We start from the raw sequence: 19,231 nt of genomic DNA, 5'->3' as shown, positions 1-19,231 counted from the left end.
ACCCCATGTTTGAGCTAAGGATAAGGTTTAAAAAAAGACCTTCTCCCTCGTGTGACTAAACCCAGACCTTGGTGAAGTGAGATGAACATGGTTAAAGTTCAGACTGTCTCTACTATTGTATTAGCAAAGCTTGTTGGAGATCCAACTCTGTGGCTGATGAGACTCGTGGAACTGTATCTCCCTGTCTGTGCTCAACGTTAACAGGGTCCTGGGGGAAGGTGTTTGCTGACTGTCCTTAGCTGTTGTGCAGTACAAAAGGCTGATGTTGAGGAAGTCCTCAACATCTTAGATCAGGGCTAGGTGTTAGTGAACTTTGCCTCTGTCTGAGCCTGTTAAATGAGTACATTGCGGGATCTGACAGTGTAATTCCCTCCTATTGATTCTCTTAACATAGCATTGGCCATAATGCTAAAAGGGAAAAAAATACTAAAATAGTAGTGGCCTAAAACTATGCTTGTTTTGTTTTTCTTTTTAAAGCAAGCATAGGAAAGTAATTTTTTTTTTATTTTATCCTCCCGCCTCCCATTTCCCTTCCCCTCCCCCTACTCCCCTCCCCTCCCCTTCCCTCTACAGTCCAAAGAGCAGTCAGGGTTCCCTGCCCTGTTGGGAGTCCAAGGTCCTCCCCCCTCCATCCAGGTCTAGGAAGATGAGCATCCAAACAGGCTAGGCTCCCACAAAGCCAGTACATGCAGTAGGATCAAAACCCAGTGCCATTGTCCTTGGCTTCTCAGCAGCCCTCATTGTCCGCCATGTTCAGGGAATCCGGTTTTATCCCATGTTTTTTTTCAGACCCAGTCCAACTGGCCTTGTTGAGCTCCCATTAGATCAGCCCCACCGTCTCAGTGGGTGGGTGCACCACTCGCGGTCCTGACTTCCTTGCTCATTTTCTTCCTTCTTCTGCTGCTCATTAGGACCTTGGGGGCTCAGTCTAGTGCTCCAGTGTGGGTCTCTGTCTCTATCTCCATCCATCGCCAGATGAAGGTTCTATGGTGATATGCAAGATATTAGTCAGTATAGCTGTTGGATCGGGCCATTTCAGGTTCCCTCTCCTCAGTGGTTTCTAGCCATAAATAAAGGACATTGAGCCTATAATTCGTGATTATAGAGAGGCTAATTAAGAAGGTGAACCCAAAGAAAAACATATAGTTATCCTCCTGGATATTGGAAGTAGACAAGATTTCCGGGTAAAAATTGGGAACTTGGGGGTGGGGTGGGATGGGGGTAAGGAGAGATGGGGAGAGAAAAGTGAGAAGGGGAGGATGGGGAGAGCTTGGGGGAATGAGATGGTTGGCATAAAGGAAGGGTGGATATGGGAGCAGGGAGGTTTATATCTTAATTAAGGGAGCCATTTTAGGGTTGGCAAGAAACTTGACTCTAGAGAGATTCCCAGGTGTCCAGGGAGATGTCCCTAGCTAGTTCCTTGGAAAGTAAATTTGATGTTCATAAGTTGATAGCTGCATATTTGTAGGAAGGCAAGGAGAACTGGTTTGAGTTATTCTTCCTTACAAGTCTACGTCCTCCCTTCTCATCTACTTAATGGAGAAATATACTTTTTTATTTGCTAAGGTGGGCATGATCCAGTAGAACATGAAAAATTAATAATGCAAGAGATTTGAATTTCTGAATTGATGTGGAGGAAAGTGTTGGAATCTGTTGTATGGTCTAGAGTTTTCTTAAGGACAGGACATAATCAGTTCATCTTTAAGACAGTTTTGTTGTAAGAGAAGAGTCTTGGTATTAACTGTATTAGTAGGGAAGGTAATAGGAGTTAATGCAGTTTCTCTTCAGGGTATGTATGTAAGCACTTTTAAACATTTTAGGTACTGTAGGCTTTTGAAGAGAGAAACTATGAAATAGTGGTATAGAAGAGAGAATGGACTTAAGCCAGTATTGTTTTTGAAGTATGGTTCAAACTAGTAGCCTTAACATCACTTTTGGAAGGTTGTTTCAAGTGCACATTTCTAAGTCTCTCCAAGGCCTTTTGCATGTGACTCTCCTGGCACTAGAGAGTGTAATAATAAGCACTACAGGTGATTCTGATGAGTTCTCAGGTTTGAAAACCATCGGGCCTAGAGTAGGTTAGACACACAACAAGGCCATATAGTCAGATATTTTGCCATTGCAGGCTGTAGATAATCTGACACATACTTTTTTAAAAAATCCTTTAAAAGTAAAAAATTCATTCTTGGATAACTGACCACCAGAAACAGGCTGTAGTATGAATTTGGTCAGTGCCAATAGAAACAAAGTCAACCTTAAAAACAATGTAAAAATAAATTGTTGATGGATCTTTAGCAGGGTAAACATGGGAGTGCTGTGTGATTTCCCTCTCCATAACATTAAGAATTCACTTAATAGTTACAGTATTAAAGTGAGAGTAATGACTATGATTGTCACCTTTTCCTTTCTAGCCACATTGTGCTGTTAGGTCCAAGTGTGCAGTTGGGTTTTGCTGAGCAAGTACTGGTGTATTAAAAGGGCAAACTTGTTGAGGGAATAGTTAAAATAACGGATACGAAAGTAGAATTAGAGAAGAAAAGAGGAAAGGATCATCACTGGGTGTGAAGTTACATTTAACTGGAGCCTGAGGATCTGGGGTGCTGCATACAGTAGATGGATTGTAGTTAACAGCATGTGTGTTTCAAACGCTAAAAAGTGAGGCTAGACTTAGCCTGTCTGAGAATGCTTGCTGTTTAGTCAGGACAACTGAGTTTGGATTCTAGCACCCATGTGGGGTGCCTTACAAATTCCTCTAATTCTGTCTCTAGAGGATGTGATGTTCTCTCTCAGCCTCATTGAGCATTTCCACCCCCCCCACTAAATAATTCTTTTAAAAGCAAGGAGAAATACATTGAAATTTTAAATTATTATACCAGTGTATAATTACAATATATACATGAATGAGAACAGTGTGTAGATTTCTATTAGTATGTGTAACTTTTATATTTATATCTATTAAAAACAAGGAAGAAATAAATAAACCTTAATTTTAGCAGTGTAAGGACACAAGTCAAAAGTGAAGGGTGGTGGGGAGGTGGCAGATAGTGATTTTTTTTCTAGGTCTAAAAGTTCAAATATTGATTTATTTTCCAACAATATTTATGTTTAATGTCTAAAATATGTTCTAGAGGTGGTTAATACAAACATATTTATATACAATTTAGATTATAATTCAGTAGTTAATCCTAGTTTAAATTATACTGTCCCTGTTCTCCCTCTGCACACTTACTACTTTTGCTGCTATCATTTGATCCAAGAAGATGATCCTGGGCAAATTCATATTCTGCCATCTATTTATGCAAATTGAAAGGAGGACCAGTTTACAGAGAAAGATCATATAATGGAATCAATGATAAATATAATCTTAACATTTCTAATATTCTTTAAAATTAAGTTAAATCTAGAATTAAGGTTGTTCCTTCTCTACTAATTGAAGAGTTTGTCTAAGCAGACTCTCAGCAGTGTTCCTGTGTAGGACTGTGGAGAGACTGCTGAAGAGGTGCAAAGGAGTATTTCTAGCTCATCTCCTAGTGCTAGGATGGTTGAACTGCAACTCTAATTGTTTTTCAATTTGTATTATTTTTCAGTTTTTCGACCTATATCTGCTAATGCCAAGCTTCAGATGAACCGGCGATCAGATTTTGACTTTTCTGACCCCAAAATAAACCTGGATGTTGAGCTACATACCATAGTGATTGAGTTTAATAAACCACAGGTGATTTTCTTTGATGACATTTAGATTGTTAGTTGTTGTTTGATAAAAGCAAAGTTAAGATTTAAGTGTTTCTGAAATTCATAGTTGCATAAATATTCCTTTTAAAACTCGATAATTTAAGCTTTGCCTTCAGTAGATAATAGGAGCCCTGAAACATCTGAAAGCTGTAACTCTGTTTCTCTAGTATTTCAGTCTCATGGAGCTCCTCGAGTCCATTGACATGATGAAACAAAACCTGCCCTACAGAAAGTTCAAGCCCAGCGTGCCTCTTCACTACCATGCCAAAGAATGGTGAATGCCTCAGTTGTTTTGAAAGTTTTAAAAAACGTTAACTAATTTTATTATTTCTAATATTTAAGAATGTATCACAAAACTAAATTAACTATGTTTTTTAAAAGTTATTCTAAGATTTGGTGCAAACTGATTTGGGTCTAGGAATATATGTTGCTCCCTTTATGTGTTAATGAATTGACTCAAGAAATTCTTTAAAATAATTTGCAACTAAAAATCTTAAAATACTGTAGTTTTCATGTACTCTAGAAGAATTGGTATATTTGAAATAATTAAAACTTTCCTTGGTTTTTCTGGCAGTGCTCTACCCCCTCACCACCAGCCCCTGCCTTTTTTCCTCCCAGATTTCCATTTGACTCATTAGAACTGTATCAACTCAGCTTGAATATTAGTAACTGAGATGCTTCTGGGAGGTTTATCCATGTAACCCCATTTTTAAATGCTGTTCTTTTTAAAGTTGTAGTTTAGTTTCTATGACTTGTAGGACATTTTTAAGTAACTATTTCTATAATTATTGACTAGTTTTCCAATTATGCATTAAGTTGTGCAAAACTATTTTTTTAACAAAATTGAGTGTTTTATTTTTGTTGCAAGATATAGTAATTAATGGAATGTTGCTATAAATAGAGTGCTCTGACAGAGTGCTGTTTTAATAGTCTTGTAGTTAATCATGTTAGAGAAAATAAATTTAGTTGTTTTTGGTATTGTTGATCTGGGTGTAAGTATGGGGTCTTTTTTTTTTTTTAAATAGGTGGGCTTATGCTATACACGGTATTCTTGAAGTAAATGTTTGTCCCCATTTACGGATGTGGTCTTGGAAGCATATTAGAGACCATAGACAAAAAATGAAACAATATAGAGAATTTTATAAGAAAAAGTTAACAAGTAAGAAGCCATCTCCTGAAATTCTCATGTCTTTGGAGGTTAGCATTTTAAAACAATCATTGAATACTTTACTGTGCATAATTTCTCCTTAGTGTTTTTCTTTTTTAACATTTATTTGTGTTTGTGTGTGTATGCTCACTGTGGTGTGTGAAGGTTGGGGGTGAAAGGACACCTCGGAGTCCATTTCTCCTTCCCACAATGTAAGTTCAGGTAGTCAGGCTTGGTGGCAAGCACCCTCACCTGCAGAGCCAGCTCTATGGCCCTTCCCACATTTTAGTGATTGCTACATTTTAATTACTTAGTCTGCTTTTTTACTGACCATATTCTTTCTCTCTTATTTGGGTGTTTGGGGAATTTTACTTTTTAGCTGTGTAATAAAAGACCTGGTGACATTATTCACTGTGCTTTTGAAATTTATATTATTTTCAGTTCAAAAGGATTTGGGTTTACATATACATTAATGTGAAGCTTCATGTTATTTCTTTTGTAAGTCTCAGAAGTGATTGCCATATTGCTTCTAAACTTCTCTGTTGATGATCTGGTAGATGATATTTCTGTTGTTATTGTCTTACTGTGTGTTAGTGGAGTTTCTTCTGTATATGTAAGCTCCTTTTTAATCTATGTGCCTGTGTAGCCCCGCTCAGCCACCTGTCCTGGTCTCTTGCTGTACTTCTACCTTAGTCTGCCATCTTTACATGAACTTTCCTGATTTCCTGCCTGTACAAATAATTTGTATCTTAATTTTGTGCTACCTATAGTCTTTAACAGCAGCATGTTTAATCATATGCCTTGAATTATAATATGTAAGCAGAGACTGCTCGTATGTTTCCCGGCCACCTAGACCCGAGTAATCACACAGAAACTATATTAATTACAACACTATTTGGCCTATTAATTCAGGCTTCTTATTAATTCTTACATCTTAAATTAACCCATTTATATTAATCTATATATCACTACAAGGCTGTGGCCAACTGGTAAGGTTCCAGCATTCTGGCATCTTTCCTTAGGCTGCTACATGACGTCTCTATGACTTCGTCTACTCTCTGTATATTTGTTCAGATTTCCCACCTGGCTTTACTCTACTAAGCTATTGGCTGAAACAGTGTTATTCATTAGCCAAAAAAAAAGCAACACGTATACTGAAGGACATCCCACATCAATATTACTTTTGTATTGCTCTTAGCCTTATGGCATAATCTAAAAGGAACTTTTTAAAAAACAGGTAAAATATACTTTGGACAGACCAGGAGTAACTAGCTTTTTTTTAAATTGAATTTTATTGAGCTATACATTTTTCTCTCCCTTCCTGTAACTAGCTTCTTGAAAGTAGTGTAGCCATTTAGAGTCTAGAATTTTCAATGGAAAATTCTGAAAAGATTGAAACTTTACATTTTCCTTTCAGTTTTAAGGTAGATGACTAACTGAAGACAAGAAGTAATGAGGAATTTTTGGGTCTAGAGACCTTTCAGGTGGTTTCATATTTCATTACTTAGTTATGGTCTTAACCGGAATTCTCTAAGTATACTGGATAGCACAATTCCAAGTAATGCTGTTTTCTAGAATAATAATAATAAGTCATAGTTGCTTCTTTGGCGGAGAAAATTTGAACCTAAAACTTGAAAGTAAGTAATCATGGGAGGGCACGGATGTGTTAGGATTGTAGCTCTTCTCAGTTTGTGTCCATAACTGTAACAATTTGAAAAGGAGAGAAGTTTAGAGTAATTTTTAACAGATTTCAAGTACTTGTAAGCCTTCTTGAAATATCTTCGTAGATATAAACTATGTCTATAAGATGAAGGCTTTATTACAGTATTAGTTAAAATGGTCTTGATGTGTTTATTTTTATTTGTAATTAAAACCCCCATGAAAGACATTTTAAACAGTGCATGTATATATGTTTTTTAATGTATCTCTATTTATAGAGATTATAACTATATTCATGATAGGTATGATTTCTCTGTTTAAAGTCGTTCTGCTCTAATTTCCAAGCTACTGTATGTGTGTTTGTTTATGTAAGAAAACACTGCATCCCAGAATGTAAGAGAGGACAAATTGATGAAGTTCTGTTTTTTTGTTTTACATTGCATTTTCTTAGTGTAGTAGCTTATAATGAAGTTTAATATGTAACACTTGTTTTACTTGTATTTTCAGGAGTTGGAGAAAACCTTGGATGTTTTTAATATAACCATAGCTAGGCAACAGGCAGAAGTTGAGGTAATTTCAGATTACCATTAGATTAATAAAAATAGTGTCGATATGAGAGGTAATATTATCAGTTTGTGCAAAATACTGTTTTATTAAGAATTCAAATGTGTTTTTTGTGTTTAGAAGATTTGATATGTTTTTGTAATACTTGTTTGTTGTGTTAAGATGAAATTATTTGTAAGAAATTGAGCCTATGAAAATTTCAGAGTTCATATGTAGATGCAATTCATATATCTTTGTATCTTGCTAGTCCACAAGGAGATTCATATGTTATTCCAAAGTCTTGTTTGGTAAACGTTGCAGTTACCATGTTATGTTGTTAGTATGTGATTTTGTTTACATTCATTCAAATTCAAAAGAGATTTATTTTAGAAATATCCTGTTTCCTTTTTTTTCGATTACTAAAACAATAATTTGTCATCTATGGGAAAACTTATTTTAGGTAAAGAAAGCTGGATACAAGATTTACAAAGAAGGAGTAAAAGATCCAGAGGATAATGCAGGATGGTTTAGCTGGCTGTGGACGTGGTCAGAATCAAATGCTAAACAACAACTAGAAGTTAAACCTGGGAGTATGTTCATTTCATTTTACATTAGTATAGTTAATCAGCAAATGCATAGTCATTAAATTTTTTTAATTTTTTTCTAATTTAAACAGGTATTGTAAGTGTATTCATAACAATAAATTGTTTAATTTATTATCAAAATTATAAAATTACTATTTTCAAGTCATATAAATAGTTCAAGCAACTCTCTTGTTGCTACTGAGGAGCTTCACACTGGGAGCACTCAGTGTAGCACATGTGTCATAGTAATAGGTTAATATAAATCGCAGAATGCTTTATGCCACTGGAAATTTTTCTCGAAGTTGCTTATTAGAAAGTTTTTTTCCCTTCTTCTCTTTTTGGAACATGTATGTGTGTATGTGCTGAGGCATAAGCCCAAGACTTTGCTTATATACCAGCATACACTGTACCTTTGCGTTGTTGCCTCAGCCCTTCACTGTTGTAAGCAAACAGGCTTCCTCTCCCTCTCCCTCTCCCCCTTCTCTTCCCCCTCCCTCTCCCCTTCCCCCTCCCTCTCCCCTCTCCCTCTCCCCTTCCCCCTCCCCCCTCCCCTCCCTCTTCCCCTCCCTCTCCCTTTCCCTCTCCTTCTCCCACTCCCTCCTGTGAGATCTCTCTGTGTTGCCACAGCTTAGTTTACTCTTCTGTCTTTCTGCATAGCTGGGGATTACAGATAACATGCTACTGTGCCCAGTCAGCACATTTGGTTTTCACCCCAATAATAAAGATCATAAGTCTTGGAGGGCAAAGGACTAGACATATGATATATTTTGGATTTATCACTTTTTGGTAGTGTGGCTAAGTTGGGTGTGTTAAATCTGTTTTATCCATCTGTAAATTGAGAGAAAATTAGAATAGTATATCTATTTGTACTGATTAACATAGTGTCAGTAAATTCCTGCTTAATACAGAGACTGAAAAAATTATATTGTCAAAGTTTTGGTTGGTAACTTATTTAAGGATCATTTCTAAAATTGCCAACACGTATCTAATACTTAATACTTGTAGAAAGTTACTACAATAATAATAACATTTGTGGGCTGGCAAGATGTCTGAGTGGTTTTTGTTTTCCCATTTGGTGATCTGAATTTGATTGTTGGGTCCCATGTAGTAGCAGAGAATCAGCTTCTCAAAATTGTCCTCTTACCTCCACATAACACTTTATACACATATCTCCACATAACATGCACATACACACACTAAATAAAACAAAACAGCTATTTCTTTTTGTTTTTCTATAAATCCAGGTAAATTATTTGTTTTATATTGTTAGTAGCAAGACCATAAATCATTTATTTATGATTTATAGTTCTTGAAGAAATGTTGACACCTGAAGAAAAAGTTTTGCTTTATGAAGCAATTGGTTATAGTGAAACAGCAGTTGATCCAACCTTGCCAAAAACAGTAAGATATTTTCTTGCTTTATATCTCTTAATGTTAGATGTGCCTGCATTTTGTATTGCTATTTTTCTGTGACCTTTTTGGGGGTCTATAAATAGAGCATTTATATTAATTCCAGAAAAATGAATAAAATTATTCTTTTAATTTTTGAGTTGTTGCAGTGATTCTTGGTAAATAAAGGCTTGTTTTAAACGTATCTCTGGGTTTGGAAACAAAGGAATCACATTAGATTGTTTAAAGATATTCATCCTCACTTCTGCTTTATTCTCTAGTTTGAAGCCTTGAAGTTTTTTGTTCACTTGAAAAGTATGTCTGTTATCCTAAGAGAAAACCACCAAAAACCGGAGCTGGTAAACATTATAGTAGAAGGACTTAGTACTTTGATTGTTCAAAGGCCAGGAGCACAAGCCATAAAGTAAGTATAAATTTATTTTCTTCACAGGTTAAATAACACTAATCTGAATATGAAGTACTGAATTTCAATGCTTTGACTATTGAAGGAAAATTCCATACCTGACTTATTGTGATAGAGTACAGTAAGAACACAGGTACACTAAAAATATTGTGTACTATTACCTTTAGACTATATATGTGAGGAATTTATAAAGTATAAATTTGCGCTTAGATCTGGGTCCAGTTCCCCAGAGTCCACATTGTCTAAACACAAATATTTAAAAATCCCTCCAAAATCTCTTTCTCTCTATCAGCCTTTATCATGATGACAGGGAGGAGGCCAATTTTGTGAAACTCAGTAGTACAAGTTTTCTACCTTGGATCAATTGACAGGTGGTACAGTGGTGACTTAAAATGACAGTTATATCATGTGCTCTTTTAGTGACTAGAATGTGACAAGAATGTAGTCAAAAACTCAGGCTGGAGATGAGGCCTTATTCATGTCTTTAGGTTTTCACTTGTATTTTGTACCACAAGCATCCTGGCCCATTGAAATAGTCCTGGTGTTTAAACAGAAAAAAAAATGCCTTATTTTGTGGAAGCACTTAGATTTTTGAGGGCTCATTTTAACAACGTGAGTATTTTAGTTATAGGTTAACTTTGAAACATTTGTGTAGGATAAGACTTCACTATGCCAGTAACAAAGTTCTCAAACTGGTCAGCAGTTTTAACAACACAGAAAACAACAGCGAACATGGTGGGTGGTGCTGGGGAAACAGCTTAGTTGGTAAAGTGCTTGCTGCACAAGTGTGAGGACCAGAGTTTGATTCCCAAAACTCTGGTAGAAAGCCAGGTGTGGTAGCGACAGCCTGTAATCATAGTTCTGGGCAAGTGGAGACAGGAGGAGCCCTGAAATTCAGTGTCCATCCAGCCCTGTTGAATTGGCGAGCCTCTCCGTGCCAGTGAGAGAACTTGTCTCAAAAAAAAAAAAACAAGGTGAACAGTGTTTCAGCTTTTGTTTCTAAATTTCACTTTAAGGTTGGAGTTTAAGTTGCAGACTTTTCAGTCTTTGGTGTGATAATTTAATGCACTCTGTGTGTTTAGGGATTTAGACCTCCCCCTGTATCATATAATTTTTTGGAATTATTAATGTATTCAGTAGAAAGTAATATGTGAATAAAGAGAAAAACACTAAAGAAAAATTAAAAAGTAGTATTTGACCATACAGAAAGAAACAACAAATGTTGCTATTTCTAGTACAGCGCCAGGGACAGTCCTGACTGGAGTGGTGAGGGAATGAAGAAGTGACAGATATGAGCTGGGGAGGAACCGCAGCATCCCAGAAGCTTAGTGCGGCTTGAATGGAGAGGCAGGGGAGGGGTGGATGGGAGGATTATTGCATGCAGTTGAACAAAGAGGTAGGGTTACCATATATGGCAGAATAAGGAGGCAGGTTTAGCTAATCTTAGAGGGGCATTCACTGCAGGGGACTAGTCTGCAGGCTCTAAGTACAAGGGGAGAAAGAGTCAGAACATAAGCAGAGGGAGGCTTTGCCACCCTTCTGAGCCTCAGCTGCCCCCCATCCCAGGTGAGGGAGCAATGGGCTTTGCCATTTTCCCATGGATTGAGGCTAAAGTCTTTGACAGGGTGGTCATGTCAACAACAGACACTCACTGAGGACTTCACACTTTAAAGGCTTCCTTCATTCTCTACAGAAATGACTTTTACTGAGTCTTTTTTTAAGCACTCTTCTCCTCCTTGTCACTCTTTCTCCCCCATTCTCTTCCTTCCTTACCCCTCTTGTCTTTGAATTCAGTATCTTCCTGCCTCAAGCCTCTCAGTTTCTAGATTACCGCTATGTACCACCATGCTTGGTGTATTTTAACCTTTAAGAAATAGTTTTTTTGTTTTGTTTTAATTTTTTTTTATGTTGCTTTTAGAGACAGGATTTCTCTGTGAAGCTTTTAGAGCCTGTCCTGGAACTCACTCTGTAGACCAGGCTGGCCTTGAACTCACAGAGATCCTTCTGTCTCTGCCTCCCGAGTGCTGGGATTAAAGGCGTGCGCCACCGCTGCTCTTCTAAGAAATACTTGTATTGAGAGCCCGTCCACATATTTGTAATTTATCTATTTAGTATATAATTTATTATGATTTTGCAACTATATTACATATACATTTTTACATTGATAATGTTTAAGGTTTTGTGCATTAATAATGTTTAAGGTTATGTAGCTACCACCTGAATCTAATTCCAGACATTACTACATACCATGAAGAAACTATATATTTTACTGGCAGTCCCTTCCCAGCTTCCCAAGGCTCTTCTTCCCTGATTCCAACAACTAGCTTCTTTTTGTTTCTTATTTTTTTCCCTCTTATTTCTGGGGTTAGAGAAATTGCTCAGTGGGTAAGAGCTTTTGATATGCATGCACAGGAACCCAATTTCTAATTCCCAGAACCTTAAAAAAAAATCAGGTTGAATGCATGTCCCTGTAACTCCAGTGGAGATAGCAGGTGGATCCTAGGAGCTCACTGGCCAGCCAGCATAGCCTAAGTGGTGAGAAGCTGGTCAGTGAATGACCCTGTCTTAAAGGAGTATGGGAAAGAGTAGAGGAAGATAACTGATGTTCTCCTCTGGTCTTTACATGCAGGTACGTGTGGCTGCACACTTCATGTGTACAACACAGACACGTACAGACAGGCAAACAGAATTAGAGTTTTTTGAGCATTTTATATGAAATCATCCAATATGTGGGCTTTACTGTTTTTTTTTCTTTTTTCACTTATCATGATGTCTTTAGGGTTCATTCATATAGAATAAATTTGTAACTTTTTTAATTGCCTATATTCTATTATTTGGCAGCACCATATTTTGTGTCCATTTTTTAACTGACAACTAATTGAGTTGCTTCTATCATTTGGCTATACGGAATATTTGATATGAACATGGACAAAGTTTTATTTATGTATGGGTTTTAAATTTTGGGGTTATATATCAAGGAATAAACTTATTTTCTTATACAGTAACTGTTAATGTTGAACATCAGGAGGAAATACGAGATAATTTCCCAAATCAGGCATATTTTATATTCCTACTACCAGTGAATGAACTTTCAAATTTCTCCGTAACTCCAGTGATACTTGCTATCAACTGTTCTTCTGATTATGCTGTCTTAGTGAAAAGTGGTATCTCAGTGTGAGACTAATTTCTATTTATTGATGGTTAATGATTTTAGACATTTTTTCTGTATTATTTTATGTTCATGTTCATACCTTGTTTGGAGAAATTACCTTTAAACTTCCTCTCCCTTTTGACTGATAGGTCTTGATTTGAGTTCTTAACAGTTCTTTATACATTCTTGATGTCTGTCTTTTTCATATTCTTTCTCTTTCTGGTGGAGATCAAATTCAGGGCTATGTTTATGCTAGGCAAGTGTTTTGCAACTAAACTTTGGCCTCTTCCGGTGCGTGTGTGTGTGTGTGTGTGTGTGTGTGTGTGTGTGTGTGTGCGTGTGTATTTGGGGGGATGCTAAGGGTTGAATCCAGGGAACTTCACATGCATGGCAAATGCTTTAACCACTCAGCTATACCATAAACCTTACAGGTAAAATAATATTATTTTTTCTATTTAGTACATTTTCTTTCTTTTTATTATGTCTCTTGTAGCAAAAATGTTTTAAATTTTGGCCTGCTTTGATTTACTTAGACTTTTTGTTGTGTATACATTTTATATATCCAAGGTTTAACTGAGGGTACATTGAATATATTATATAATGCTATAAGTATTTTATGTTACCCTTTTTATTATTCTTATTAAATTTTTTCATTTATTTACATCCCGACTGCATTTCCTCCTATCTCTCCTCCTGTTCTTTTCTGCTTCTCTCCCCCCATCCACTCCTCTGTTTCTGTGTAGAAAGGGGTAAGCCTCCCATAGGTGTCAACAAAGCATAACCTCTAGTTGAGGTAGGATTGTGCTCCCCCCTTTGAATTAAGGCTGGGTGACGTAACCCATTAAAGGGAATAGGTTCCTAAAAGCTTACTCTAAGCATTGGGACAGGCCCTGATCCTACTGCTAGGAGTCCCATAAATAGACCAAACTACAGAACTGTCACAAATATGTAGAGGGCCTAGGTGGGTCCCATGCAGAATCCCTAGCTGATGTTCCAGAGTCTTAACTCCTCTGAGTCCAGGTTAGTTGTTTCTGTGGGTTCTCTTGTGGTGACCTTGACCACTTTGGCTCGTACGTTCCTTTCTTCCTCTGAACAGGATTCCTGCTTGGCCCAGTTCTTGATTGTGGATTTTTGCATTTGTTTCCTTCAGTTGCTGGATGAAGTCTCCATGATAACAATTAGGGAAGTCACCAGTCTGATTACAGGAAGGCCAGTTCAGGCACCCTCTCCACTATTGCTTGGAGTCTTAGCTGGGGTCATCCTTGTGGATTCCTGGGTGTTTCCCTGGTACCATGTTTTCCGCTAACTCCTAAATGCTCCCTCCGCCCCCATATCAAGGCATCTCTTTCATTATTCTCCCCCTCTGTAGCTTGGTCTCTTAGTAAGGCTTCTAACAGTGAGAGCAGGACCTCTCCCTGGTACTTAGCTAGCTTTTGGTAACCTGTTCCCTATGCTAGACTGCCTGAAATAAGGGGAGGAGCTCAGTCTTGCCCCAGCTTGATGTGTCATCCTTTGTGCAAACCCATGGGAGGTGTGGCCCATGGAGGTCTCCTCCATCTGGAGATGGAGGATGAGCAGATGGGGAGGAAGGTAGATAAGAAAGGGGAAGCATGGAGGAGAGGAGGGAGGGGAAACTGGTTGGTATGTAAAATAAATGGAAAAATGTTATTCAAATGAAATTAAAAAGAAAAAAGTTGGGGGAAATAAAAGTGACTACTAAAACAAACAGTAGTGACAGCTTGTTTGGAGAGGGGTGGAGTAAGGGAAACATGACTTCACTGCTGGTGGGAGTGCAAACTTGTACAGCCATAATGTTACCTCATTAAATTTAGGTTATGTGTTCCTGTAGTAAGGAGGCCGCTTGTTGGTTTCCGGCTGCTTAGCCCCAAAATAATCACACAGAAACCATATTAATTAAATCACTGCTTGGCCTATTAGCTCTAGCTTCTTATTGGCTAACTCTTACATCTTAATTTAACCCATCTTCATTAATCTGTGCATCACCACGAGGTCGTGGCCTACCAGCAAAGTTTCAGCGCATCTGTCTCCAGTCACAGCTCCATGCTTCTCTCTGACTCTGCCCTCTATCCCAGTATTCAGCCTAGCTTTCCCCACCTAGTTCTGTTCTGCCCTGCCATAGGCTCAAAGCAGTTCTTTATTAATCAATTGTAATCATAGCATACAGAGGGAAATTCCACATCATGCCCCTTAAAGTGAAGATACCAAATACTAGCTATCATAGCTTTAAAATATAAAATTTAACATGAATATGGCTCTTAGTGAAGTAATCTATTAAAGGTCATAGGAATCGTATCTTTTCTCTTAAATGAGTTATAGGAAATGCAAATAAAAATATTTGACAAGTTATTTAAAATTATATTGACTCCTAATTCCTGTCCTTTTCTTTTATACAGATTTGAAACCAAAATTGATTCATTTTATATTACTGGCCTTCCAGATAATTCAAGAAAACCCCACCTACTGTCTTCATTGGATGATATGTCACTCTTCCAGATTACGTTTGAGACGAACCCTTTAGATGAAACTGTTGCTCAGAGGTGTATCATAGAGGCTGAGCCTTTAGAGATAATATACGATGCAGTAAGCATTTTCTGTCTTACTAAGCTTCAGTGTATTTTCACTTGCTTTGAGTCTGTGTTTTATGTTGGCGGTGCTTATTTTAACAGAGGACAGTCAATAGTATAGTGGAGTTTTTCAGACCTCCAAAAGACGTCCACCTAGCACAACTTACCTCAGCAACTTTGACAAAACTTGAAGAATTTCGAGATAAAACAGCAACAGGTAAAGTCATTTGTGAATTAAACATATTAAAATTTTACTTTAAATGAATTTCTAGACTGGATATGGTTCAGTAGAAACTCATCTGGTGCTTTTGCCAGGTATACATAAGAATAATTGCTTTTTATATACATAGAACTTATATTTAATAATCACATTTAAGTTAACTGAAAATTTTCATTTAATTATTTAGATGTCTTTATGATAGTCGGCTTTCTGATTTCATCTTTTTACAGTGAATTCCAGAGTTTGGTAGATTATTCTGAGAAATAAAATCCATCTTCTTCCTTCTCAGGGAGAATAAAGGGTATTGTTAAGTATTGTTAAGGTCTCTTTTGGTTTGAATTTGCTAATATATTTTCATGCTTGCTTATTATTTATTTGTGTTTATTCTTCTACTCTTTCCTACAATCTCAGATTCCATTTATAGTTCAAATTCCTGAATTCTGTTCCAGTTCATGTACTGGTATATGCAGTAGAAGCCCAGCCTTTTTTTTTTTTGTTTTCATTCAGTTCCTCTTATTATTTAGAAACAGGTAGTTACAAGTAAATGTGAATTCATTGTATTTAAATCCAGTAGCCAGCAGATTTAGTTTTTTATCTTCAAGACATTTTTCCTAAGTTCTTATTATTCAACAAAAAGTACTAGAACAGTAGATGTCTGCTGAATAAAATTCAAATGTTATTAAAAATACCATAGAAAGTGTAAGTCTACCACACTTTACCCTTTTAATTTTACGTTTGTTTTCCATTTGCTACACTACTAGTGTCATTCCCTGTTATTTAGAATAAGAATATTCAGTATCCATGCAGATCTCTGTGAGTTAGATCCCGGCCTCGTGTCTACATTCAAATTCTAGGCCAGTGAAGACTACAGAGTGAGTCCTTCTCTTAGAAACAATTATTTAAAATGTTTTTTGAAGTTGGAAAGCTACTCATACTCTTAATCAATTTTTAATATTTAATATGTTTCAGTATTTTAGGAAACTAAAATTTGCTTATTTTAGAATGGACTGATAGCTCTTATTTGTTTTTCCCCTTCATTTTCTTCTTTATTAGTTTTTGTTGCATTAACCTCTATTAATTATTTTCTTGTCATTTTTTTCTTGTGTTATTGTCTTCATCCTTTGTAAATATTTTAGGAAAACAAATGAAAACATACCCATATTTATCCTTTGTCTCTGATAAGAAAATGAATATGGCTTTTGTTAACTCTTCTTTTAAAATGGAGGATTCTCTGGTAGTTTGATACTTATTCCTGATTGTCATCTTGCTGGCATAGAGAGGCACCAAAAAAATCTCCAGAAATGAATGTGTTGACTTCCCTTTGTCTTGGCCATCTCCTTGCTGGCATGGGGCCTGCCTTTAAGTATGGTTTATGTACCCATTGAGACTCCTTTGGAGAAACTTATTTATCATTTGTTATCATTTGTTAAGTAGAGATAGCTTCTTATTGATGGGAGCGCTTGTGTAAGTTCCCCATCTCAGTGCTTGAACCCTGTCTTGTTTGGATCTCTTCAAGCCCTCACTATATATGCTGTCACAGTCTGAGTGAGTTCATAAATGCATCAGTACCATTGTGCCTGGAAGATACTGTGTCCTTGGTATCATCCATCCTTTCTGACTCTCAACAATCTTTTCAGCATAGTTCCCTGAACCCTGATGGGAAAGGAGTTGATAAAGATATCCTGTTTAGTTTAAGTATTCCAAGGTCTCTCATTCTCTCCTCATTGTCCAGTTGTGGGTATCTGTATTGGTTCTCATCTACCACAGGAAGAAGCTTTTCTGATGATGTCTGAGTAAGATACTGATCTCTGGGTGTAACAGAATGTTAGTCATTTTCCTGCTACTTCCCTTTAGCAGAAAAATGGTATTTGATTTTCCTCTAGGTCCATGGCCTCCTAGTCTCAGGTTCTTGGTCACCTTGAGCAGTGTCAGGCATGGGGTCCATCTTGCAGAGTGGGCCTTAAATCCAATCAGATAATGGTTGGCTTGTGCCACTATTGCACCAACATATTTTACAGACAGATCATCATTGCAGATTGAAGGGTTGGTAGTGGGGTAGTATGTTATCTTTCTCTTCCAGTAGTATGCAGAACTACCTTCTAGTACCATAAATACTAGTCAGTAGGGATGAATGTTCCACTATGTGCCTTTTGGGGTTTGGGTTATTTCACTAAGGATCCTTTCTTTTCTGATTCTATCCATTTTCCTATTAATTTCATGATTTCAGTCTTTCGTTTGTTTTTCTTTTATTTTTTGTAATGGCTAAATATTCCTTTCGTGTGTTGATGGACATGAAGGCTGTTTCCAATTTCTTGCTGTTATGAACAGAACAGTAGTAAACATGTTTGAGCAAGTGTCTCTGTAGTAGGATATTGATTCCTTTGGGTGTATGCCCAGAGTTGTATAGGTGGATCCTAAGGTAGATCTATTCCCAGTGTCCTGAGAAACCTCTCTCTCTCTCTCTCTCTCTCTCTCTCTCTCTCTCTCTCTCTCTCTCTCTCTCTCTCTCCCCCCCCCCCCCCCCCCCCGTGACAAGTGAGGAGATTTTAGGTTTTGAATCTTGTTTTGGGTAGTTGTTCCACTCCTTGATTTCTGTTGCCCTCTCTAGACCTTAGGAATGTGTGATGGCTGTATGTTGCCTGATAGAGGTGCTTCCTCGTGCCAGTGGATGGCAGAGAGGAAGAGGCCAGCTAGTAGAGAAGGCTGGTTGGGGCGTCAGAAAAGAGCTAAGAGGACTTGTTCACACTCTGAGGTAGGATGCCCAGGGGGCTGGAGGTGTGTTGGGAAGAGGGAATCCTGTCATTAAGGTTCGATTGTCTGGAGAGACCAGGATGAAAGAGCTGGGGACCCTGGGTCTGACCCAAGAGTTGGAGTCTCCAGGGAATGGAGTTGGTTGGAGAAGGGGTACCTGTAAAAAGTTGTTATTTGATGAAGGGTAACAATGAGGACATTGTGATGGAGGACAGGAAGAATAGTGCTTCCCTTATGTGTGTTCCTGTGTCCGCTGTGGATGTCTAACAGTGTTTCTGAGTAAAGGTAACTGACACAAAGGAATTAAGGAACTAGGAAAGCTGGATCCACAGCAAGATTTGGAAGGGTCCTAGGGGGTTGTAGTGAGGGAGGAGAGGCTGGATAAGCTTTCTCTGCTGCAGGGCTGAGGAGGAGACTGGGAGACAAAAGTAGAGGATAGGAAGGAGCGTGGAAATTGCCTACTGGAGTTCACGTCAACTGTGACTGATGTAATTCTTAGTTTTAATCAACTTCACAATCCCACATTTATGACAGATATAATACTGAAATATATCTACTCCATTCTCTAGATAAAAGCTGAATAGTAATTTGAACAGATGATGTTTGTATAATGAATTATTAGCTGTTAATGAGGGATTGTCTTACTCATTTAAAAAGTAACTTGAAGGTGACAGGAAGAGCACTTACAGAGAATAGTATAGCTGGGGATGTCCATCCTCCCAAAGACTGACTTCATTCCTTATTGGAGAAGACAGCAGCTGGGACTTACTAAAAGGCATTGTGGTTTCACATTGGCAAAAGTTTCTGGAAATCCAACTTGGGAAATGACTGGGGGAAATGTGAAGAACTACTTGAATCAGTTCTATGTCCCCAGATGATTGGATGATTGTCAGAATTCTTTGATCTGTCAGTCTGCTTTTGTCCTCAGTCTGTTTTTGTCCCCAGCCCTCGACCTTACCTTCTCTCACCATTTTAAGAATTTTTCCCGGATCTGCTTCATATAGGATATTGGAGCCTTCCCCTCGCTATTAAGCAGTTTTGCATAA

The 19,231-nt window shown here is 37.5% G+C and overlaps 1 protein-coding gene across 3 annotated transcripts in view; it reads left to right on the top strand.

Annotated features, from left to right (window-relative positions):
• The window catches only part of Vps13a (vacuolar protein sorting 13 homolog A), a 210,967-nt gene that overhangs the window by 51,236 nt on the left and 140,500 nt on the right, over positions 1-19,231 (top strand). For 2 of the 3 annotated variants that reach the window (XM_038349800.2, XM_038349809.1), the window contains exons 11-19: positions 3,588-3,715; positions 3,900-4,006; positions 4,758-4,929; positions 7,046-7,108; positions 7,542-7,671; positions 8,972-9,066; positions 9,336-9,478; positions 15,044-15,230; positions 15,317-15,431. In XM_038349800.2, coding sequence (XP_038205728.1) covers positions 3,588-3,715; positions 3,900-4,006; positions 4,758-4,929; positions 7,046-7,108; positions 7,542-7,671; positions 8,972-9,066; positions 9,336-9,478; positions 15,044-15,230; positions 15,317-15,431 — 1,140 coding nt within the window. Of the gene's footprint in view, positions 1-3,587; positions 3,716-3,899; positions 4,007-4,757; positions 4,930-7,045; positions 7,109-7,541; positions 7,672-8,971; positions 9,067-9,335; positions 9,479-15,043; positions 15,231-15,316; positions 15,432-19,231 lie in introns of those variants that run through there. The other variant, XM_038349819.2, reaches the window with a different exon arrangement.

This window comes from Arvicola amphibius, chromosome 1 (assembly GCF_903992535.2).
Source record: "Arvicola amphibius chromosome 1, mArvAmp1.2, whole genome shotgun sequence".
Classification (NCBI taxonomy): Eukaryota; Metazoa; Chordata; class Mammalia; order Rodentia; family Cricetidae; genus Arvicola; species Arvicola amphibius.
Note: the sequence above shows the minus strand (reverse complement) of the source record. Positions and strands in the feature narration are given on the sequence as shown.